Raw genomic sequence first — 24,837 nt, 5'->3', positions numbered from 1 at the left:
CCTGAAACTATGGAGTTAAAACACCAAGGTGTAAACCACTGGTAATGCCATTGATGTTCCCTCCCTGTTCTCCACTAGCAAACAAACACATACAAATCCACACTAACCTGGTCATGGCTGACTTCGATGTGCTGCTTCATGATAATCCAGGTCACTGCCTCAGTCAGAGGAGGAGTGGTAAGTGACCCTGCATACGTCCAGTAATCGTCAATGTTAGCAGGCAGTAGGCAGGCTGGGTCAAACCTAGTGAACTCAACAACACTGTCCTAGGGAGTGAAAACGGAAAGAGGAAAGGGTTACATGGTGCTGCCAATTGGCATTCCCCATCCATAATAACCTTACTGATAGTAGTGGCATGTAATTTGACTCATGGCCACTAGATGGCAGTTAAAGTTGACCATCTTCCCATCTCTGATCATATTTCAGAATTGTTCCTTTGTGTAATAATTCTGTGTGAGGTAACAAATGGTGTTCTACCCTCTACCACTCCTGTATAGCTCCTACACTGTCGTCACTCTCCCCCTCACATACTATTGCCATACAAATGTCCCGTGTGCTCCACCTGAGACTTGTCCAGATTGCCCAACTGAGTCGTACAGTACATTGACTATTTTTGTTCTTACGCTTGGGCGGCTTTCTCAGAAACTCAGAGGCATATACCACCTGCTTGAAATGCACTCTTTGAAACCTTGGTTTAAAAAATCATGAAGGTGATTTTTATTTTAAGTGGTCAATCATTGAACTCACCTTGTGTCTGACAGCAGGTAGAGCATCCACTAGTTTCTGCAGTCCCTCGTGTCTCTTCCCTATCTGAGGAGTAAAATAATCTGTGTCTGAGCACTGAGTCCATCTGTCAGGCATGTGCTGTGTCCACATTCACTGCACGGGGTGTTTACATTTCAATGCCAGTAAATCTTGAAATGGTATGCATGTATGTACAGTGGGGAGAACAAGTATTTGATACACTGCCGATTTTGCAGGTTTTCCTACTTACAAAGCATGTAGAAGTCTGTATTTTTATCATAGGTACACTTCAATTGTGAGAGACGGAATCAAAAATCCAGAAAATCACTTTGTATGATTTAAGTAATTCATTTGCATTTTATTGCATGACATAAGTATTTGATCACCTACCAACCAGTAAGAATTCCGGCTCTCACAGACCTGTTAGTTGTTCTTTAAGAAGCCCTCCTGTTCTCCACTCATTACCTGTATTAACTGCACCTGTCCACACACTCAATCAAACAGACTCCAACCTCTCCACAGTGGCTAAGACCAGAGAGCTGTGTAAGGACATCAGGGATAAAATTGTAGACCTGCACAAGGCTGGGATGGGCTACAGGACAATAGGCAAGCAGCTTGGTGAGAAAGCAACAAATGTTGGCGCAATTATTAGAAAATGGAAGAAGTTCAAGATGACGGTCAATCACCCTCGGTCTGGGGCTCCATACAAGATCTCAACTCGTGGGGCATCAATGATCATGAGGAAGGTGAGGGATCAGCCCAGAACTACACGGCAGGACCTGGTCAATGACCTGAAGAGAGCTGGGACCACAGTCTCAAAGAAAACCATTAGTAACACACTACGCAGTCATGGATTAAAATCCTGCAGCGCACGCAAGGTCCCCCTGCTCAAGCCAGCGCATGTCCAGGCCCATCTGAAGTTTGCCAATGACCATCTGGATGATCCAGAGGAGGAATGGGAGAATGTCATGTGGTCTGATGAGACAAAAATAGAGCTTTTTGGTCTAAACTCCACTCGCCGTGTTTGGAGGAAGAAGAAGGATGAGTACAACCCCAAGAACACCATCCCAACCGTGAAGCATGGAGGTGGAAACATCATTATTTGGGGATGCTTTTCTGCAAAGGGGACAGGACGACTGCACCCTATTGAGGTGAGGATGGATCGGGCCATGTATCGCGAGATCTTGGCCAACAACCTCCTTCCCTCAGTAAGAGCATTGAAGATGGGTTGTGTCTGGGTCTTCCAGCATGACAACGACCCGAAACACACAGCCAGGGCAACTAAGGAGTGGCTCCGTAAGAAGCATCTCAAGGTCCTGGAGTGGCCTAGTCAGTCTCCAGACCTGAACCCAATAGAAAATCTTTGGAGGGAGCTGAAAGTCCGTATTGCCCAGCGACAGCCCCAAAACCTGAAGGATCTGGAGAAGGTCTGTATGGAGGAGTGGGCCAAAATCCCTGCTGCAGTGTGTGCAAACCTGGTCAAGAACTACAGGAAATGTTTGATCTCTGTAATTGCAAACAAAGGTTTCTGTACCAAATATTAAGTTCTGCTTTTCTGATGTATCAAATACTTAAGTCATGCAATAATTTGCAAATAAATTCATACAATGTGATTTTCTGGATTTTAGTTTTAGATTCCGTCTCTCACAGTTGAAGTGTACCTATGATAAAAATTACAGACCTCTACATGCTTTGTAAGTAGGAAAACCTGCAAAATCGGCAGTGTATCAAATACTTGTTCTCCACACTGTATGTATGTATGTATGTATGTATGTATGTATGTATGTATGTATGTATGTATGTACAGTGAGGCAAAAAAGTATTTAGTCAGCCACCAATTGTGCAAGTTCTCCCACTTAAAAAGATGAGGCCTGTAATTTTCATCATAGGTACACTTCAACTATGACAGACAAAATGAGAAGAAAAAAAATCCAGATAATCACATTGTAGGATTTTTAATGAATTTATTTGCAAATTATGGTGGAAAATAAGTATTTGGTCAATAAAAAAAAGTTTCTCAATCCTTTGTTATATACCCTTTATTGGCAATGACAGAGGTCAAACGTTTTCTGTAAGTCTTCACAAGGTTTTCACACACTGTTGCTGGTATTTTGGCCCATTCCTCCATGCAGATCACCTCTAGAGCAGTGATGTTTTGGGGCTGTTGCTGGGCAACGCGGACTTTCAACTCCCTCCAAAGATTTTCTATGGGTTTGAGATCTGGAGACTGGCTAGGCCACTCCAGGACCTTGAAATGCTTCTTACGAAGCCACTCCTTCGTTGCTTGGGCGGTGTGTTTGGGATCATTGTCATGCTGAAAGACCCAGCCACGTTTCATCTTCAATGCCCTTGCTGATGGAAGGAGGTTTTCACTCAAAATCTCACGATACATGGCCCCATTCATTCTTTCCTTTACACGGATCAGTCGTCCTGGTCCCTTTGCAGAAAAACAGCCCCAAAGCATGATGTTTCCACCCCCATGCTTCACAGTAGGTATGGTGTTCTTTGGATGCAACTCAGCATTCTTTGTCCTCCAAACACGTCGAGTTGAGTTTTTACCAAAAGGTTATATTTTGGTTTCATCTGACCATTTGACATTCTCCCAATTTTCTTCTGGATCATCCAAATGCTCTCTAGCAAACTTCAGACGGGCCTGGACATGTACTGGCTTAAGTAGGGGTACACGTCTGGCACTGCAGGATCTGAGTCCCTGGCGGCGTAGTGTGTTACTGATGGTAGGCTTTGTTACTTTGGTCCCAGCTCTCTGCAGGTCATTCACTAGGTCCCCCCGTGTGGTTCTTGTGATCATTTTGACCCCACGGGTGAGATCTTGCGTGGAGCCCCAGATCGAGGGAGATTATCAGTGGTCTTGTATGTCTTCCATTTCCTAATAATTGCTCCCACAGTTGATTTCTTCAAACCAAGCTGCTTACCTATTGCAGATTAAGTCTTCCCAGCCTGGTGCAGGTCTACAATTTTGTTTCTGGTGTTCTTTGACAGCTCTTCGGTCTTGGCCAAAGTGGAGTTTGGAGTGTGACTGTTTGAGGTTGTGGACAGGTGTCTTTTATACTGATAACAAGTTCAAACAGGTGCCATTAATACAGGTAACGAGTGGAGGACAGAGGAGCCTCTTAAAGAAAGTTACAGGTCTGTGAGAGCCAGAAATCTTGCTTGTTTGTAGGTGACCAAATACTTATTTTCCACCATAATTTGCAAATAAATTCATAAAAAATCCTACAATGTGATTTTCTGGATTTTTCTTCCTCTCATTTTGTCTGTCATAGTTGAAGTGTACATATGATGAAAATTACAGGCCTATCTCATCTTTTTAAGTGGGAGAACTTGCACAATTGGTGGCTGACTAAATACTTTTTTGCCCCACTGTATGTATGTATGTATGTATGTATGTATGTATGCATGTATGTATGTGACAGTAGTGGTGGTGGGTTGCATATTGTAGGAATGCATCAATAGCTATGTTAACGAGGAGCAATAAATTACCTTGAGGAAGACCCCGATAACAGCCAGTCCATTCTCCTCCATCACAGCTTCCTCAAACCGGCTGTACTTATTAGAGTTCCAGTGGACCATGTGGAGCTAGCAACAGAAAAGACAGAGCATATGTAAATCATAATGTGTTTATCCACACACCCAGAGTCAGGTTGTAGACTTTTGTTGACATATGTCATGATACACTGACTGCATTCAAATGCAATGTCACAAATTATATCTGTTGCTGAATAATGATTAACCTAATTCATGTTTAATATCATTCTCAAGATAAACGACAGTCAAAAAGCAAAAGTAAAACAAATTTGGGATTATATTCTGAACTTTAAAATACACTGCTCAAAAAAATAAAGGGAACACTAAAGTAACACATCCTAGATCTGAATGAATGAAATATTCTTAAATACTTTTTTCTTTACATAGTTGAATGTGCTGACAACAAAATCACACAAAAATGATCAATGTAAATCAAATTAATCAACCCATGGAGGTCTGGATTTGGAGTCACACTCAAAATTAAAGTGGAAAACCACACTACAGGCTGATCCAACTTTGATGTAATGTCCTTAAAACAAGTCAAAATGAGGCTCAGTAGTGTGTGTGGCCTCCACGTACCTGTATGACCTCCCTACAACGCCTGGGCATGCTCCTGATGAGGTGGCGGATGGTCTCCTGAGGGATCTCCTCCCAGACCTGGACTAAAGCATCCGCCAACTCCTGGACAGTCTGTGGTGCAATGTGGCGTTGGTGGATGGAGCAAGACATGATGTCCCAGATGTGCTCAATTGGATTCAGGTCTGGAGAACGGGCGGGCCAGTCCATAGCATCAATGCCTTCCTCTTGCAGGAACTGCTGACACACTCCAGCCACATGAGGTCTAGCATTGTCTTGCATTAGGAGGAACCCAGGGCAAACCGCACCAGCATATGGTCTCACAAGGGGTCTGAGGATCTCATCTCGGTACCTAATGGCAGTCAGGCTACCTCTGGCGAGCACGTGGAGGGCTGTGCGGCCCCCAAAGTAATGCCACCCCACACCATTTTTATTTATTTTATTTATTTTATTTTACCGTTATTTTACCAGGTAAGTTGACTGAGAACACGTTCTCATTTGCAGCAACGACCTGGGGAATAGTTACAGGGGAGAGGAGGGGGATGAATGAGCCAATTGTAACCATGACTGACCCACCGCCAAACCGGTCATGCTGGAGGATGTTGCAGGCAGCAGAACGTTCTCCACGGCGTCTCCAGACTCTGTCACGTCTGTCACATGTGCTCAGTGTGAACCTGCGTTCATCTGTGAAGAGCACAGGGCGCCAGTGGCGAATTTGCCAATCTTGGTGTTCTCTGGCAAATGCCAAACGTCCTGCACGGTGTTGGGCTGTAAGCACAACCCCCACCTGTGGACGTCGGCCCTCATACCACCCTCATGGAGTCTGTTTCTGACCGTTTGAGCAGACACATGCACATTTGTGGCCTGCTGGAGGTCATTTTGCAGGGCTCTGGCAGTGCTCCTCCTTGCACAAAGGCGGAGGTAGCGGTCCTGCTGCTGGGTTGTTGCCCTCCTACGGCCTCCTCCACATCTCCTGATGTACTGGCCTGTCTCCTGGTAGCGCCTCCATGCTCTGGACACTACGCTGACAGACACAGCAAACCTTCTTGCCACAGCTCGCATTGATGTGCCATCCTGGATGAGCTGCACTACCTGAGCCACTTGTGTGGGTTGTAGACTCCGTCTCATGCTACCACTAGAGTGAAAGCACCGCCAGCATTCAAAAGGGACCAAAACATCAGCCAGGAAGCATTGGAACTGAGAAGTGGTCTGTGGTCACCACCTGCAGAACCACTCCTTTATTGGGGGTGTCTTGCTAATTGCCTATAATTTCCACCTTTTGTCTATTCCATTTGCACAACAGCATGTGAAATTTATTGTCAATCAGTGTTGCTTCCTAAGTGGACAGTTTGATTTCACAGAAGTGTGATTGACTTGGAGTTACATTGTGTTGTTTAAGTGTTCACTTTATTTTTTTGAGCAGTGTACACCCCAAAATACCCATCCTTAACTGACAGGTATCAGTATCGATTAAACCAAACTGAGCATTGTCTGACCCAGGTCACACGTAGCTCCTCTTCGTTTCACTCTAGTTCAGTTCCCTACAATGGCCCACAGTCACACTGGGATCAGGGGAGGTTTACATAAAGAAAAAAGGAGTTATAACCCAATAAATACTCAGACTGTGGTGTGCTCCTATTAGGCACAGAGGGAGTTGTGTTGTAATCATAACTTCAGCCTCTGTACACACTCTGCACCTGGAGAGTGTTGAAAACCCTGACACGGTCAGATTCTCACAGCCATTAACGACAGCTTGGCATGGCACCCTCCTCCAGACAGACAGTAGTACTCCCTCTATTGTGTAAGTGTGCTTTAGGTGAGTGGAACAATATGAAAATATATAACACGTCAAAGGTGGGTCATGAGGATTGACCAGAATGCATTTCAAGCAAAGCATTCTGCTTCTGTATGTAGAGGTTTCCAACAGCACAATACCCCTCTGTCACGAAAATTCCATGCCAATATAGTCATGGATTGGCTAGGACAGCACTATGCCCTGATGTCTAAAAGCAGTCCTTCCACCGTTCCATGCCATAGTCTCCTGAAGACTACAGCTCTACTAGATTTGACATGTTAGGTGGTTTTTTAAACTGCATAGAGGCATTCCACAAAATTGACATTTAAAATACAAAACACTAACTCTTAAGGAAGAGGATGTGCGGTAGCTACCTCAGCAGGGAAGAGGCGGCGGTCCACTGTATGCTCGGAGCCCCACGCGTTGCTCTCCCCCCAATGGAAGTGGAACTGACACAGCCGGAAGTTATCCTCCAGAGGACCCCCTTTAAGTACTGAGTGAGGGATGGGTAAGAATAAATAGATCATCTGTGTTATATTAGAGACCCAAGAATGGGAAACAGTAACTAGTACATAAATAACAGCTTAGTGGGGGTTAAAAACATGATTATATAAACATACATGCTAAAACATAACAAGTATCCTCTCTCCACACACAAAAGCAGATGTTTTTTTTTTTTACAGAATAATAAGCCTATTGTATAATTGGCATGAAAATATGTATAAAGTATATTATTAAAGCAGTGAAACAAAATAGACATTTCTGAAATAACATTCAATTGAAAATGAGAAATGTCTAAACAATACATTTCAAGACAGAGTGATGTTGAGAAATAAGCCTAGGGCAGGGATACTTAAAAAGTTAATCAAAGTCACATTCCACGTGGTGGGCATTGCGGTGTTAGTGAGGCACATTGCAGAGCAGAGAAGCCTTACTGGATTTGTCGGTGGTGTCGTCGTACTCAACCAGGAATGAGTACCCATTGTTCCATATCTGTGAGCACGTCCCGGGGTCGTAATCCGGGGTCAGCGGCTTGAGGTGAGGATCAAAAACGCTCTTACGCACCCGAATATCGATAGGAGATTGTCTGTTACCCCCTGGAGCAACGAGTGGTCCCTGCCACATTGGATGCACTGGAGTCAAAGGATGAGAGAGGACTTCAATCTAGGCTGACAGTAAAATTTGTGATGAATAAAGCCCAACAAGGAATTACAGGGCACATGTGTAAATCACATTTGGTCCTATTGCTTAGCCCACTAAAACAAAGACAAATGCTGACACTTACTTTTCATTGTGTACTCTCCAGCTTTCTGCATTATTATTTGGCAAAATGCTAAAAATAAAATATGATTAAAATGTCTCACAGTAGACAAGCAATTCAACAGACTTCGAGTTAGACCAGTAAGCCTCCTCCCTACATTCCATTTAGAGAAATGAGTAAAGCAGAGGAGGAATGAGACACTTGGGTTATTCCTCATGAAACTAGGACAAAAAAAAGACCATGATTTGGCAGATTTCCACAACATTTAATATACAGAACAGTACTTTGGAGGAAGGTTTGTTGACATATATTTGACATTTGTAACAAAGCATAATTGAGAAATAATTATTTAAAGTTTGCATATTTATAACATTTTGTCCTTACCCAGGCCTCCTTTAAGACTCCATAATGTATATGTAGGTGCTACAAAGCAAACACTGGTATCATATGATTGTTTTCCCCGCTTGCTCAGTAATAGCAGTAGTATTTTGATTTCAATAAAAGTCTTACATTAAATTTACAAATATTGAAAAATCTAAAAAGGAATATAGACAATATACCAGTTAAGACTTGGCACATTTTCAATATAGTGTTAAACAAAATATTCTCTACAGGAATATCAAAAATATTCATAAATTGATGTAAGAAAATTGTTATAGAAATCAAAACACCACTCATATTTCAGAGCAAGCCGCAAAGCTTCATATGACACCAATTTTTGCTTTGTAGCACCTACATATGAAACATTATGGAGTCTTAAGAGGCCTGCGTTAGGCAAAAATCTCATAAATATGCTAACTTTGATGAGTTATTTCTCAATTATGCTTTTAGATACCAATGTCAAATGTATGGCAAAAATCCTTCCTCCACAGGACCATTCTATGGATGAAATAATAATTGTGTGTTGGGGGGGGGGGGGGGGGGGGGGGGGTTGTCCTGGTTTCGTGAGGAATCACCCACTTCCTTTTCATTGTGTAAATTCTCTAACTCGAAATTCAAAGGAAATTGCAGAATAAGCCAAATGTGGGTAGGTTACAGAAACTGACTCACGGAATGTATTGGTAGCCCAACAGGTCTTCTCCACAGAAGGAGAGACAGTAGTTCAGTTCTGAACGGAAAGTTTATTAAAATCTGCATTTTCTGGCATTACAATAAATCTACTAGGACCTCCTATATCTGTACAATGGTCCGTTGGAAAAGGTATTTTCAATGGGAACAATTATTTTTAAATTAACCTTTTTGCTACTGTACCCATGGCTCTAATGTGCGACGAACACCAATGCAACAACAAAAATGTATTTATATTATAATTGTTGTAACAAGGCTTTGCTGTACCGTTGTTTCCCGAGCGCAGATTTGTTAGCTTCATGCTTGCACCCTTACTACAGCGAACACGGCTGTTTCCTACTAGCACACAGTTCAAAAGATCGGACTCATTAACCAGGGCAACGTTTCTTTTTCTTCCTGTCGAGGATTGGAAGCCGCATTTTACATTCCTAAAAACTGTCACCAGCCGTTTACCATTCGTTTTAAGCCTTGTTTAGTCATGTTTGTTACCTGACTAACTAGCTAGCTAACAACCTGGTAACATTACCAGTATATACATTTTTCTAGGGCATAACGTGTTCCAGATTTAGCTAGAATTCATATAGGGCTGCTTTTAGAGCCCTGACTGTACCGGATTAAAATAAAAAGCATACTCTTACAATTTTTTTGAAATGCAGCCTCCCATCATGTGTAATATAAATTGTGACAATGAAGATCATAAAATACGTCAGATTTTTTTTAAAGCTTACTTCATGTACTGAAATGAGCTATGGATTTTTGTATAATCCACTCTTCATAATCCTCTATAGCTCATGCATAGACAATGTTTCTAATTCTGTGGCCCAGTGGATCGCAGGGAGATACATCTGCCACAGGTTTCTCAGTGAGGTATGCAGGGTCATGGGTAGTAAAAATAGGTTGAACACCAGTAGGACTCTCATAGCAGACATTAACATTGTGGTTCTCACCATAAAAACAACCAACCATGTTCATTATCTTCAACAGGATTTGAGGCATTATACCGATTACAGGACCTCCATGTGTTTCTCAAAAGAAACACGACTGCTTTTTCTGTGCCCTAACTGACTCATTTGCTCTAGAAAAACTGCTTTTGGTGATTCATCACAAAACAAATATCCTAATTTGGGGGATTTTTACACCATTTAATCCATAGAATGGTCCTTTGGAGCAATGTTTCCCAAACTCGGTCCTGGGTCATCGTGAATCAGCTGTGTAGTGCTAGGGCAAAAACCAAAACGTGCACCCAGGGGTAAACAATTTAATCAAAGTTGGCATATTGAGGACATTTTGGCCTTATGGAGTCTTAAGGCCTGCTTAATGTTTGATCTGTAGGTGCTACAAAGCTAACTTTGATGTCAAATTAAGCTTTACCAATTGCTCTGTAATATGAGTAGTATTTTTCAGTAACAATTCTCTAGGAAGACTGAAAAATATAAAACATGAATATTGAAAATATAACATTTTTGATTAAGCAAATGTTTCAATACATTGTTGATAATATACTTCATGGCAGGGATCAACTAGATTCAGCCGTGGAACGATTTTATTCTTGAGCGGATGGTCAGGGGGACGGAACATAATTACAAATCATTTGTAGAATGCAAATTGACCGCAAGAAGCCCAAACAGATTTATTTGACTAAAACATTTTAAAACCATGCATACATTTGTATACGATCACACCTCTATTATGCATGGGAATACTTTGGAACAGATTAAAAGTATAATATGTTATCACTTGGAGCCGGTTTGCTGCCATTTTAGTTGTTTACGTTTATACAAGGGTGAGATTTTTTTTTTTTTTTAATAACTATAATAATAAATCACCCGAAAGACAAATTCACAGTTAGGGAAACTTGCTCTATGGCCATATCAAAGTTCCAGAGAGGGATCTTTGCTACTTTTAGAGTTATGATCATATTTGAAAGCAAGTTCAACAGAGTGAATGTGAAAATGGATTAAAAAAAGGATTTCCCTCTGCTGGTGATTTGCAGGATGTCCAATGACCAGTAAAAGAACGGCTGTGAATGGTTACATTGCCTACTATACCAATTTCACTATGAAATGGGCCATCACTTCAGAACTACCAGAGTCCCCACTCTGGAACTTTGTTATGCCAGTAGAGTATATAATGGTTCAACAATATATAGAAAAATAGGAATATGAAACATTTTCTATATTCATTTTAATATTTTTCTAAATCAATGAATGTAAGAAAATTGTTAAAGAAATCAAAATACCACTCATATTTCAGAGCAAGCGGTAAAGCTTCATATGACACTGATTTTTGCTTTGTAGCACCTACATATGAAACACTATGGAGTTGTAAAGGACTGAGTGAGGCCAAACTTATGCCAACTTTGATTCCTTATTTCACAATGAATAATGATTTTAGATACAAAATTGAAAATATGTCAACAATCCTTCCTCCAAAAAGGACCACTGTATGGATTAAATGTTGTCAAAACGTCCTAAATCATGGTTGTTTTTTGTCCTGGTTTCGTGAGGAAACACTCTTTTGAGAGCCCAAGCGTAGCTTCCCTCGAAGGCAAACGTTTTTACTTGCACGTTATTTTCCACTGCCAAAGGATACACCCCCCAAAAATGATTGGGTTTGCCTGGGACTGAAGAAATGAAAACATAAAATGCAACTCGGTGGGGCAGTAGTTCTTGACAAACATGACTTTACAGTTGAAGTCAGAAGTTTACACACACTTAGGTTGGAGTCATTAAAACTCATTTTTCAACCACTTCACAAATTTCTTGTTAACAAACTATAGTTTTGACAAGTCGGTTAGGACATCTACTTCGTGCATGACTAGTAATTTTTCCAGCAATTGTTTACAGACAGATTATTTCTGCCCGCGGCTATGGAACCCTGACCTGTCCACCGGACGTGCTACCTGTCCCAGACCTGCTGTTTTCAACTCTCCAGAGACCGCAGGAGCGGTAGAGATACACTTAATGATCGGCTATGAAAAGCCCACTGACATTTACTCCTGATTATTATTTGACCATGCTGGTAATTTATGAACATCTTGGCCATGTTCTGTTATCTCCACCCGGCACAGCCAGAAGAGGACTGGCCACTCCTCATAGCCTGGTTCCTCTCTAGGTTTCTTCCTAGTTATTGGCCGTTCTAGGGAGTTTTTTCTAGCCACCGTGCTTCTACACCTGCATTGCTTGCTGTTTGGGGTTTTAGGCTGGGTTTCTGTACAGCACTTCGAGATATTAGCTGATGTACGAAGGGCTATATAAAATAAACTTGATTTCACTGTATCACAATTCCAGTGGGTCAGAAGTTTACATACACTAAGTTGACTGTGCATTTGAACAGCTTGGAAAATTCCAGAAAATTATGTCATTGCTTTAGAAGCTTCTGAAAGGCAAATTGACATCATTTGAGTCAATTGGAGGTGTACCTGTGGATGTATTTCAAGGCCTACCTTCAAACTCAGTGCTTCTTTGCTTGACATCATGGGAAGAAAAAACAAAACAAAAAATCTACAGAAATCAGCCAAGACCTCACAAAAAAAAGAAAAGTAGACTTCCACAAGTCTGGTTCATCCTTGGGAGCAATTTCCAAATGCCTGAAGGTACCACGTTCATCTGTACAAACAATAGTACGCAAGTATAAACACCATGGGACAACGCAGCCATCATACCGCTCAGGAAGGAGACGGGTTCTGTGTCCTAGAGATGAACATACTTTGGTGCGAAAAGTGCAAATCAATTCCAGAATAGCAAAGGACCTTGTGAAGATGCTGGAGGAAACAGGTACAAAAGTATCTATATCCACAGTAAAACGAGTCCTATATCGACATCCTGAAAAGCTGCTCAGCAAGGGAGAAGCCACTGCTCCAAAACCGCCATAAAAAGGCCAGACTACGGTTTGCAACTGCACATAAGGACAAAGATTGTACTTTTTGGAGAAATGTCCTCTGGTCTGATGAAACAAAAATAGAACTGACCATCGTTATGTTTGGAGGAAAAAGGGGGAGGCTTGCAAGCCAAAGAACACCATCCCAACCATGAAGCAGAGGGGGTGGCAGCATCATGTTGTGGGGGTCCTTTGCTGCATGAGGGACTGGTGCACTTCACAAAGTAGATGGCATCATGAAGGGAAATTATGAGGATATATTGAAGCAGCATCTCAAGACATCAGTCAGGAAGTTAAAGCTTGTCGCAAATGGGTCTTCCAAATGGGCAATGACCCCAAGCATACTTCCAAAGTCGTGGCAAAATGGCTTAAGGACAACAAAGTCAAGGTATTTGAGTGGCCATCACAAAGCCCTCACCTCAATCCTATAGAAAATGTGTGGGCAGAACTGAAAAAGCGTGTGCGGGCAAGGAGGCCTACAAACCTGACTCAGTTACACCAGCTGTCAGGAGGAATGGGCCAAAATTCACCCAACTTATTGTGGGAAGCTTGTGGAAGGCTACCCGAAACATATGACCCAAGTTTAAATGGTTTAAGGCAATGCATGTAAACTTCTGACCCACTGGGAATGTGGTGAAAGAAATAAAAGCTGAAATAAAATAATTTTCTACTATTATTCTGACATTTCACATTCTTAAAATAAAGTGGTGATCTTAACTGACCTAAGACAGGGCATTTTTACTATGATTAAATGTCAGGAATTGTAAAAAACTGAGTTTAAATGTATTTGGCTAAGGTGTATGTAAACTTCCGACTTCAACTGTATATAAATGGCAGGCACAGTCTGCAGGGCCTTATGAATGTGTAAAGCTGACCAATCAGCTGTTTACGTGTCATTAATATTTGTATAGGCTTGTATCATACTTTTGGAAGTGTAGTTTGCTGGATGACAAGTTCCGGTCATTTTCTTGCTTACCAAGTGTAAACAATGGCAGAAGCAAAGTCAGTGTTTTTGTAGCGTACCTCTGTAGTAATAACAAACAAATGCAGCCGTACTTAAGTTTTCATGCTGTAAAAAGAGTTGGAAGGCGCTACGTTTAAGATACTCTGCAGTAGCACCTTGGAATGTAGCCTACATTTCAACCACACAGACTACACTGCTGGGAGCGGTTTATCTGAATACTTTAAAATAATGACCCGAAAACTTTGTTAATATATCCCTTTATTTGTGAATATAATCGTTACCTTTGGAAACTCACCAGCGCTGTGGAAATAAATAAAAACACATATTTGCAAATTCACCCACTTGCCTCCTGCGGAATCCTTGCCCTTACACCTGTATAATAAGATCATAGCTAGAATAAAAATCCACATGACAGAAAATAAGGTGCAGAAATACTTCCATTTAACTTTCAAAGTAATGTTTTACGTCGCACAAAGGAGGGCACATCTTGGTGAATAGAGCTATTGACGCTTCACATCCCTTCAATTAGATGTCAACAACTGTGAAAATTATAGAACACAACACTCGACAAAATGATCAAACGTTGATTAAAAGAGCCAATAACACACAAAAGTGTATTGTAGACGCAGAGCTCTATCAGTAGCGCACAAACATTGCAAAAATAATACATGACCAAAGTTATGTGGACATCTGCTCGTCGAACATCTCATTCCAAAATCATGGGCATCAACATGGAGTTGGTCCCCTCCCGATTGCTGCTATAACAGCCTCCACTCTTCTGAGAAGGCTTTCCACTAGATGTTGGAATATTTCTGTGGGAACTTGCTTTCATTTAGTCACAAGAGCATTAGTGAGGTCAGGCACTGATGTTGGGCGATTAGGCCTGGCTCGCAATCGATGTTCCAATTCATCCCAAAGGTGTTCGATGGGGATGATGTCAGGGCTCTGTGCAGGCCAGTCAAGTTCTTCCACACCGATCTCGACAAACAATTTCTGTATGGACCTCGCATTGTGCACAAGGGCATTGTCATGCTGAAACAAGAAAGGGCCTTCCCCAAACTGTTGCTACAAAGTTGGAAGTACAGAATTGTCTAGAATGTCATTGTATGCTGTAGCGTTAAGATTTCCCTTCACTGGAACTAAGGGGCCTAGCCCGAATCATGAAAAACAGCCCCAGACCATTATTCCTCCTCCACCAAATGTTACAGTAGGCACTACGCAGTCGGGCAGGAAGCATTCTCCTGGCATCCGCCAAACCCAGCTTCGTCCATCGGACTTCCAGATGGTGAAGACTGATTCATCACTCCAGAGAACGTGTTTCCACTGCTCCAGAGTCCAATGGTGCCGAGCTTTACACCACTCCAGCTGACGTTTGGCATTTTGCATGGTGATATTAGGCTTGTGTGTGGCTGGCTTGGCCATGGAAACCCATTTCATGACACTCCCGACGAACAGTTCTTGTGCTGACATTGTTTCCAGAGGCAGTTTGGAACTCGGTAGTGATTGTTGCAACCGAGGACAGATGATTTTTATGCGTTGTGCTTCAGCACTCAGCAGTCTTGTTCTGTGAGCTTGTGTGGCCTACCACATTGCGGCCGAGCCGTTGTTGCTTCTAGACATTTCCACTTCTCATTAACAGCATTATGGCTTTTTCTTTGCAACTCTGCATAGAAGGCAAGCATCCCAGAGTCACCTCTTCACTGTTGACGTTGAGACTGGTGTTTTGCAGGGACCATTTAATGAAGCTGCCAGATGACTTCTGAGGCATCCGTTTCTCAAACTAGACACACTAATGTACTTGTCCTCTTGTTCAGTTGTGCACCGTGGCCTCCCACTCTTTCTATTCTGGTTAGAGCCAGTTTGCGCTGTTCTGTGAAGGGAGTAGTACACAGTGTTGTACCAGATCTTCAGTTTCTTGGCAATTTCTCACATGGAATAGCCTTCATTTCTCAGAACAAGAATAGACTGACAAGTTTTAGAAGAAAGTTCTTTGTTTCTGGGCATTTTGAGCCTGTAATCAAATCCAGAAATGCTGACGCTCCAGATACTCAACTAGTCTAAAGAAGGACAGTTTTATTGCTTCTTTAATCAGCACGACAGTTTTTAGCTGTGCTAACATAATTGCAAAAGGGTTTTCTAATGATCAATTAGCCTTTCAAAATGATAAACTTGGATTAGCTAACACAATGTGCCATTGGAACACAGGAGTGATGGTTGCTGATAATGGGCCTCTGTATGCCTATGAAGATATGCCCTTAAAAATCTGCAGTTTCCAGCTACAATAGTCATGTCATTTACAACATTAACAATGTATACACTATTTCTGATCAATTATGTTATTTTAATGGACAAAGAATTTTTTTTTTTTTTTCTTTCAAAAACAAGGACATTTCCAAGTGACACCACACTTTTGTTGATTTTTTTTTACTAGAACAAGGTGTCTTGGACACACACACAGTTCCAGCAGTAAGTGTAAAGCTGCTGTTCTCAGCCATGTGCTGGGTGGCTAAAGATCAGTCACACCATCTGGCCTGGAGAAAATTACACATTTCAGAGTACTGTTTAAACACATCTGGCTCTAGAGCCAAGCCCCTTTTCATTTGACTGGTTTGCCTTACCCAGTAGGGCTTGCCAATGCCTGGCCAGAGGACTCCACTATCATGTGACATACTCCACGAAACCTGCTAGCTGTTACTCTTGGCCAACGCATTTGGCTCCATAGTGGGCACTCTTGATTGCTCTTCAGTACCTTCCTCAATCACAGCTGACAACTCGTGACCTTTAAAACCTCTAACGCCTCACAAACCCGGATCCGGGAGCACCCCCATCAAAAAAGCTGACTAGCATAGCCTAGCCTAAAGCCACAGGGATATCATATAATAAAATGTTCATGAAATCACAAGTCCAAGACACCAAATGAAAGATACACATCTTGTGAATCCAGCCATCATTTCTGATTTTTAAAATGTTTTACAGGGAAGACACAATATGTAAATCTATTAGCTAACCACGTTAGTGTAACAGTATAACTTTAAACCGTCCCCTCGCCCCGACACGGGCGCGAACCAGGGACCTTCTGCACACAACAACGGTCGCCCACGAAGCACAGTCGTTACCCATCGCTCCACAAAAGCCGCGGCCCTTGCAAAGCAAGGTGCAACACTACTTAAGTCTCAGAGCAAGTGACGTAACTGATTGAAATGCTACAGGCGCGTACCCGCTAACTAGCTAGCCATTTCACATCCGTTACACTCACCCCCCTTTCAACCTCCTCCTTTTCCGCAGCAACCAGTGATCCGGGTCAACAGCATCAATGTAACAGTATAACTTTAAACCGTCCCCTCGCCCCGACACGGGCGCGAACCAGGGACCTTCTGCACACATCAACAACGGTCGCCCACGAAGCACAGTCGTTACCCATCGCTCCACAAAAGCCGCGGCCCTTGCAAAGCAAGGGGCAACACTACTTAAGTCTCAGAGCAAGTGACGTAACTGATTGAAATGCTACTAGCGCGTACCCGCTAACTAGCTAGCCATTTCACATCCGTTACATTAGCAAAAGACACCACTTCTTTACTCCATTTTTTTACTCCATCAGTAGCTATCACAAATTCAACCAAATAAAGATATAAATAGCCACTAAACAAGAAACAACTTCATCAGATGACAGTCTGATAACATATTTATTGTATAGCATATGTTTTGTTAGAAAAATGTGCATATTTCAGGTATAAATCATAGTTTACCATTGCAGCCACCATCACAACTCTCACCAAAGCGACTAGAATAACTACAGAGACCATTGTGTATTAGCTAACTACTCATCATAAAACATTTCTTAAAGATACACAGCGTACAGCAGATGAAAGACACAGATCTTGTGAATCCAGCCAATATTTCAGATTTTCTAAGTGTTTTACAGCAAAAACACAATATAGCGTTATATTAGCTTACCACAATAGCAAACATCACAACAGCATTGATTCAAGGCAAAAATAGCGATAACGTATAAACCACCAAAATATATTAATTTTTTTCACTAACCTTCTCAGAATTCTTCAGATGACAGTCCTATAACATCATATTACACAATGCATATAGAGTTTGTTCGAAAATGTGCATATTTAGCGGTTAAAAAGCAGCTTTTCTGTGTTTTAAATTGTATGGGTATACTTGAACAACAGAATGGTGTGGGCGTGTACTGATCAATAGGCCTATTTCACACATATTGTAATTAAATGTCATATTTAATAGAAATCTGGACACACTGGACATAATTTAAAGGGATATTGGCAATGAGGCCTTTTATCTACTTCCCCAGAGTCAGATGAACTTGTAGATACCCTGGGTATTTAAGCGCGGAAATCGACTCTGCCGCACGCGCATGCTTTTGCGGCACAGTCGATAGCGCGCCGGACCTCGGGCTAGAAGGTCGAGGGTTCGAGACCTGCTCCCTGCCTGTTTCATTTCACTACCTTAAACTTCCTTATTTGACAGAGACATAACAATGGTATCCACGAGTTAATCTAAGTCTGTGGAAGTACATAATGGGCCTTATTGCCAAAATCCCAGAGTATACATTTAAGATGATTATATATTGTTTACTATGGTTTGTTTATCAGTAACAGTTTCCATCCACAGTTTATGAGTGTAAAGTCATACCATATTAAAAAAAACAGCTGTGATGGAAACAGGTCATTTGGGTACAATTTTATAAATGGCGACATTATTTGTTTGTTCGACATGGTGGTATCTTTTTGTGTCTATAATGCGAAAAATTATGGCGGAAACAGCTTTATGCGCACATATTTATACAATAACCATTATATTGAAGTAAACTTGGAGCCACGCAATGGTGTGTGGTCCTCCCACTATGACTTTGGAAACAATGCAGTTTATTAGGATACAGATTAAATAAATGATGATTAACTTCACAGGGTGGTGAAAGTGCACGGTCTTTAGCGTGGTGCTTCATGCCAATAAATATTGAGGGTCTAATTCTGGTGACACGATGGTCGATACTTAGCTGCTGTTTAACAAAATATATATATTTTTTTATCTTGCTCTTTTGTCCATGATAATTTCTTCACGTTAACTATACCCACACTGTATCTGCAAGCTGTTGGCTAAAGCACACGTGCCAATACCAGAGTGGCCACATTACCTATATAACACTGCATTTGTGACAAAACCATCAGTAGAGTTGAAAATGTGATGGAATCAAATTTATTTAACCTTTAATCTGGGCAAGTCAGTTAAGAACAAATTCTTATTTACAATGACAGCCTACTTGTAAAGCACCCCCTAAACTTGTATTTTTTATTTCGGTACATGGGAATTTAACCGTAAAAGCTATTTTTATGTGCACTACGTCATCACTCACAGCTTTTCATCTGCAACAAGTCCATTTGTTGGAATTACACCACTGGTGAGAAAATATAATTTTTTTCCCATGCAGATTTGATTATATTAGCATAAAGATCTGTGGCCAATATGTGAGAGATTTTCATGCAAATATTCTACAATCTGCATTAAAAATGAGAATTTTCTCACCCGAAAACAGTTTGCAGATACAGTGCGGGTATAGTCTATATGATGAGATTATTTTGGACAAAATAGCAAGATTCTTTTTATTTGTCAAACAGCAGCCAAGCATCTATCATCATGTCGCCAGAATAAAACCCTCGATATTCATTGGAATGGAGCATAAAGCTAAAGGCTGAGCACTTTCACCACCCTGTGAAGTTCATAATTTTTCATCTGTAGCATAATAAATAGAGGTCGACCGATTAATCGGAATGGCCGATTAAATGGGGCCGATGTTCAAGTTTTCATAACAATCGGAAATCGGTATTTTTGGGCGCCGATTTATTTTTATTACACCTTTATTTAACTAGGCAAGTCAGTTAAGAACACATTCTTATTTCCAATGATGAGGCAGAACGACAGATTTTTAAGCTTGTCAGCTCAGGGGATTCAATCTTGCAACCTTACAGTTAACTAGTCCAATGCTCTAACACCTGATTACATTGCACTCCACGAGGAGCCTGCCTGTTAGCGAATGCAGTAAGCTAAGGTAAGTTGCAAGCTAGCATTAAACTTATCTTATAAAAAACAATCAATCAATGACTGTCATTGCTCCAATGTGTACTTAACCATAAACATCAATGCCGTTCTTAAAATCAATACACAAGTATATATTTTTAAACCTGCATATTTAGCTAAAATAAATCCAGGTTAGCAGGCAATATTAACCAGGTGAAATTGTGTCATTTCTCTTGCGTTCATTGCACGCAGAGTCAGGTTATATGCAACAGTTTGGGCCGCCTGGCTCTTTGCGAACTAATTTGCCAGAATTTTACGTAATTATGACAACACTGAAGGTTGTGCAATGTAACAGGAATATTTAGACTCATGGATGCCTCCATTAGATAAAATACGGAACGGAATAAACGTTTTGTTTGAGGAGATAGTTTCCGGATTAGTCAAAGGTATATGGTTTAGAGAGAAATAGTCGACGCGTTATAATTCCTGTAATAACTTGCGGCTAAACTTGAAAGGGGTTCCTTCGTTATTTTACCGTTCATGTCTTCCATAGAGAATGTCTTGATCTACTTCAAATAAGGTCTGTGTTTCGTGCAGGCTTAAACCGCCTCGACGTTTTGATACCCGTGTAAATCTCACTAGGATAAGGTAACATTTGTCAACATATTTTCATAAATCCACTCTACAAAAAAATGTATCTTCGCTTATATTTAGCCAATATTGATCAGAGTTACCTTGTCCTATGGATATCTACACAGTTATAAAATTGGCACGGTGATGTAAGCCTACATGAAACACAGACATTATTTTAAGTGAATCTAAAAATATCCTATGGAATAAATGAAGGAACCGCTTTTCAGATTTTGCTAAAAGGTGTCATGGGAATTATGATTCGCACTTTGGTTGTCAATTCTTACCATGCCCATTATTAAAAGAGCTTTTCCTGCATATAGAAACGACAGTTTTTGTTTTCAACATTCATCACAGATACTCTATTTTTATTCAAACAGTTGAGAGTATTTGTCTCCTAAGCAGACTCTTCAGTATCATTGTCACTTCAGAGCTGTGTGCTTGTGTGTATTTATGTATTATATTAAGTTAAAATAAAAGTGTTCATTGTTCATTCAGTATTGTTGCAATTGTCATTATTACAAAAATATGTGTGTGTGTGTGTATTATATATATATATATATATATTTTAAAAATATATATTTTTAACAAATCGACATCGGCTTTTGTTGTCCTCCAATAATCGGTATCGGCATTGAAAAATCATAATCGGTCGACCTCTAATAATAAACTGCATGCTTTGCCGAGTCGTAGTGGGAGTACAACACATTAGATTAGTTTAACGACCCATTCGAAAGACAGGGCAATGACCCCAATCACTGCCTTGGGGAATTGGGATAATTTTTTAGACCTTAGGGAACAGTGCCTACTACTGGCCCTCCAACACCACTTCCAGCTGCATATGGTCCAGGGCCTAACCAGGACCAACCCTGCTTAACTTCAGAGGCATGCCAGCAGTGAGATGCCGGGTGGTATGCTGCTGGCATAATGAACCAGATTCACTCATGCAGAAATCCACCCCCTGGTTTCCATGTATTCTTTGTTTTCATCGCAATGCGTGCACAATGTCATTATCCCTTCAGTAATGTAGCCACCAAGGATTTATATACATAATTGGTAGCCATAGTGATGTTGATTAAAACGTTACCGCTGCTTGAGAGATTTAACAGTTATTTATCATGCCGTGTGTGGAATTTGGCAGCTTCGCTGCCAGCTGGACTAAGTGACTATTAGTGATTATAGCACTGACTGTTCTAGTCTTAAATATATTGCCTACAACTAGCAAATGCAACTGTACTTAATATAATGATACAAGCTATTTAAAAAGTTTCGACACTTACAGGCAGAAAGCACATATTTGCTTGAACATGCGGTGAGGTTGCATCTTCTCACAGGGATCAAACGTTGACCTTTGGTTTGCTTTATGAGATGTCTGTGCAGATACCGAGCAAGTGGCGTTAAAACCGATGAAAGAGCCACCATTATCTCCGATTCTTCGAATACGCTTCTCGAGGGTTGCGAGAGTCAAAGTTAGCTGTTATTTATCCTTTCAGGTAAGGCAAAACGTCATCTTGTCCCCAGGTGTTACGGGTTGGTTTCATAGCGGTTTCCACTTTAGGGGATTTGCTTTTTATGGCCCCTCGTCTTCCACATTGTCGGCAGGATGGCTGGTCTCTCTCGCTACCTCTCGCTTGACTGGTAGCAACGAAATGGACAGGCTGTCACATGATTAAAACATTCACGAATTGACAGTAAATTCCATCCGGTTTTACAGCTTTTCACTAGTCCTGTTGATGCGTGCTCTTACCTGAACACCGCGCCCATCGAATTTTTCTTCCTACAGATATTTCACACGCCGCATCAACGAAAATAACAGATTGTAAATGTGTTTACAAAGCAATGTTATTACGAAGAGTTTGCTGAGTGGGGGGGGTCGCAAAATTCCCATCCCGACCTATCAGCTTTATCGTCTGAGGGGCGTTTCAATCCACATGCGCGAGACGATGCTGCGTTCATAGCGTCTTGTAAATACGAGCATATGACTGAAAAATCCACATGAACGCCTCTCCGACTCGTAATAATTTGAGGGAAACTCGTCTACCTTGAGCTCCGACTTCTTTCATATATACTCTGACGTCACCTAATCAAATTATATTTGTCACATACTTAGCAAACAACATGGCTGCGTTCGGCTATGTTTTTTCGTTCTGGAACGTTCAATTTAACGGAAATGGTGCTGTACTGAACGACCAGTTGGAACGCTGTCGCACAGTTTCTAAACCGAGGCGCAACATCGCGAGACTTCCGGGGACGCTTGCAAAACAGGCCAGGGTTTGGTGTTTGAGAAGTGAAAAGGTCTTCCTTACTTGTTCATTTTCTCTAAATCTAAGGGCACAACCTCGATTCGAGACAATGTTTTTGGTAGTTCAACATGTTATTGCTCCAACCTCGTGAAAGTGACAAACTGACACGTTTTAATTTTCGTTAAAAAAACAACTTTATCGAAGGAGTGGCTTTGGCCTGCACGTGCGCAGTTTGGCGCGAGACGACCGTTAGAAAAACGTCATCGGACTACACATGAGTTTAGCTAGCCAATATCGCCATGCCATTGTCTACACGTGTTTTAGCATATCTTCATACTATATTATAAACCGGGTGGTTTGAGACCTGAATGCTGATTGGCTGAAAACCGTGGTATATCAGACATCATAAACTGGGTGTTCGAGCCAAGAATGCTGATTGGCTGACAACTGTGTTATACCATGGGTATGACAAAACACTTATTTTTACTGCTCTAATTAAGTTGGTTAACAGTTTATAATAGTAATAAGGCACCTCAGGGTTTGTGGTATATGGCCAATATACCACAGCTACAGGCTGTGTCCAGGCACTCTGTTGTCATGCTTAAGAACAGCCCTTAGTATATTGGCCATATACCACACCTCCTCGGGCCTTATTGCTTAAGTATACAACAGGCAGGTCTAATCCTGGATGCTGATTGGTTAAAACCACATTCCAACTGGTGTCTATTCCACAAGTTACCACCGGCTAAAGATATGACGTTGAAATGCCTATTTACTCTGTTCCATCTCACTGCGCAATCCACTGTCTCATCAGCCCAACCAGGCAATTTATAAACTTGATCTCCACTATAAAAAGCATCTAGATATTATCTCTGATTTCTTTTTCTTTTAGACTAGCATTTGATTTAACAGCGGAGATTAATATAAACCTTGCGGTCTGTCTCTGACATTTGAATTTCAATATTGAAACAATGTCTCCAGCTGTCCCATAGTAATGAAGTGTTGGGACGAGACAGACAGGCAGGCATGCAGCTTTTCTCAGCCAGTTGAATTCATGAATCAGCTGGCATCATTTATATATATATATATATATATATATATACACTGCTCAAAAAAATAAAGGGAACACTTAAACAACACAATGTAACTCCAAGTCAATCACACTTCTGTGAAATCAAACTGTCCACTTAGGAAGCAACACTGATTGACAAATTTCACATGCTGTTGTGCAAATGGAATAGACAAAAGGTGGAAATTATAGGCAATTAGCAAGACACCCCCCAAAACAGGAGTGATTCTGCAGGTGGTGACCACAGACCACTTCTCAGTTCCTATGCTTCCTGGCTGATGTTTTGGTCACTTTTGAATGCTGGCGGTGCTCTCACTCTAGTGGTAGCATGAGACGGAGTCTACAACCCACACAAGTGGCTCAGATAGTGCAGTTCATCCAGGATGGCACATCAATGCGAACTGTGGCAAAAAGGTTTGCTGTGTCTGTCAGCGTAGTGTCCAGAGCATGGAGGCGCTACCAGGAGACAGGCCAGTACATCAGGAGATGTGGAGGAGGCCGTAGGAGGGCAACAACCCAGCAGCAGGACCGCTACCTCCGCCTTTGTGCAAGGAGGAGCACTGCCTGAGCCCTGCAAAATGACCTCCAGCAGGCCACAAATGTGCATGTGTCTGCTCAAACAGTCAGAAACAGACTCCATGAGGGTGGTATGAGGGCCAACGTCCACAGGTGGGGGTTGTGCTTACAGCCCAACACCGTGCAGGACGTTTGGCATTTGCCAGAGAACACCAAGATTGGCAAATTCGCCACTGGCGCCCTGTGCTCTTCACAGATGAACGCAGGTTCACACTGAGCACATGTGACATCCCTCAGGAGACCATCCGCCACCTCATCAGGAGCATGCCCAGGCGTTGTAGGGAGGTCATACAGGCACGTGGAGGCCACACACACTACTGAGCCTCATTTTGATTTGTTTTAAGGACATTACATCAAAGTTGGATCAGCCTGTAGTGTGGTTTTCCACTTTAATTTTGAGTGACTCCAAATCCAGACCTCCATGGGTTGATTAATTTGATT

The 24,837-nt window shown here is 41.6% G+C and overlaps 1 protein-coding gene across 5 annotated transcripts in view; it reads right to left on the bottom strand.

The window, feature by feature from the left end:
* Positions 1 to 22,696, bottom strand: part of LOC129862620 (carbonic anhydrase 5B, mitochondrial-like) — a 41,022-nt gene extending 18,326 nt beyond the window's left edge. For 2 of the 5 annotated variants that reach the window (XM_055934457.1, XM_055934455.1), the window contains exons 1-6: positions 21,789 to 22,694; positions 7,597 to 7,794; positions 7,036 to 7,154; positions 4,246 to 4,341; positions 748 to 810; positions 108 to 266 (exon numbers count right to left, since the gene is read on the bottom strand). In XM_055934457.1, the coding sequence (XP_055790432.1) occupies positions 108 to 266; positions 748 to 810; positions 4,246 to 4,341; positions 7,036 to 7,154; positions 7,597 to 7,794; positions 21,789 to 21,930 (777 nt within the window). In that variant the 5' untranslated portion in view covers positions 21,931 to 22,694. Of the gene's footprint in view, positions 1 to 107; positions 267 to 747; positions 811 to 4,245; positions 4,342 to 4,869; positions 5,248 to 7,035; positions 7,155 to 7,596; positions 7,795 to 21,788 lie in introns of those variants that run through there. The other 3 variants (XM_055934454.1, XM_055934458.1, XM_055934459.1) reach the window with 3 other exon arrangements.
* Positions 22,697 to 24,837: the final 2,141 nt, after the last annotated feature.

Source organism: Salvelinus fontinalis, chromosome 9 (genome assembly GCF_029448725.1).
Source record: "Salvelinus fontinalis isolate EN_2023a chromosome 9, ASM2944872v1, whole genome shotgun sequence".
Classification (NCBI taxonomy): Eukaryota; Metazoa; Chordata; class Actinopteri; order Salmoniformes; family Salmonidae; genus Salvelinus; species Salvelinus fontinalis.
The sequence above is the reverse complement of the archived record's forward strand: the minus strand, read 5'-3'. Positions and strand labels throughout refer to the sequence as shown.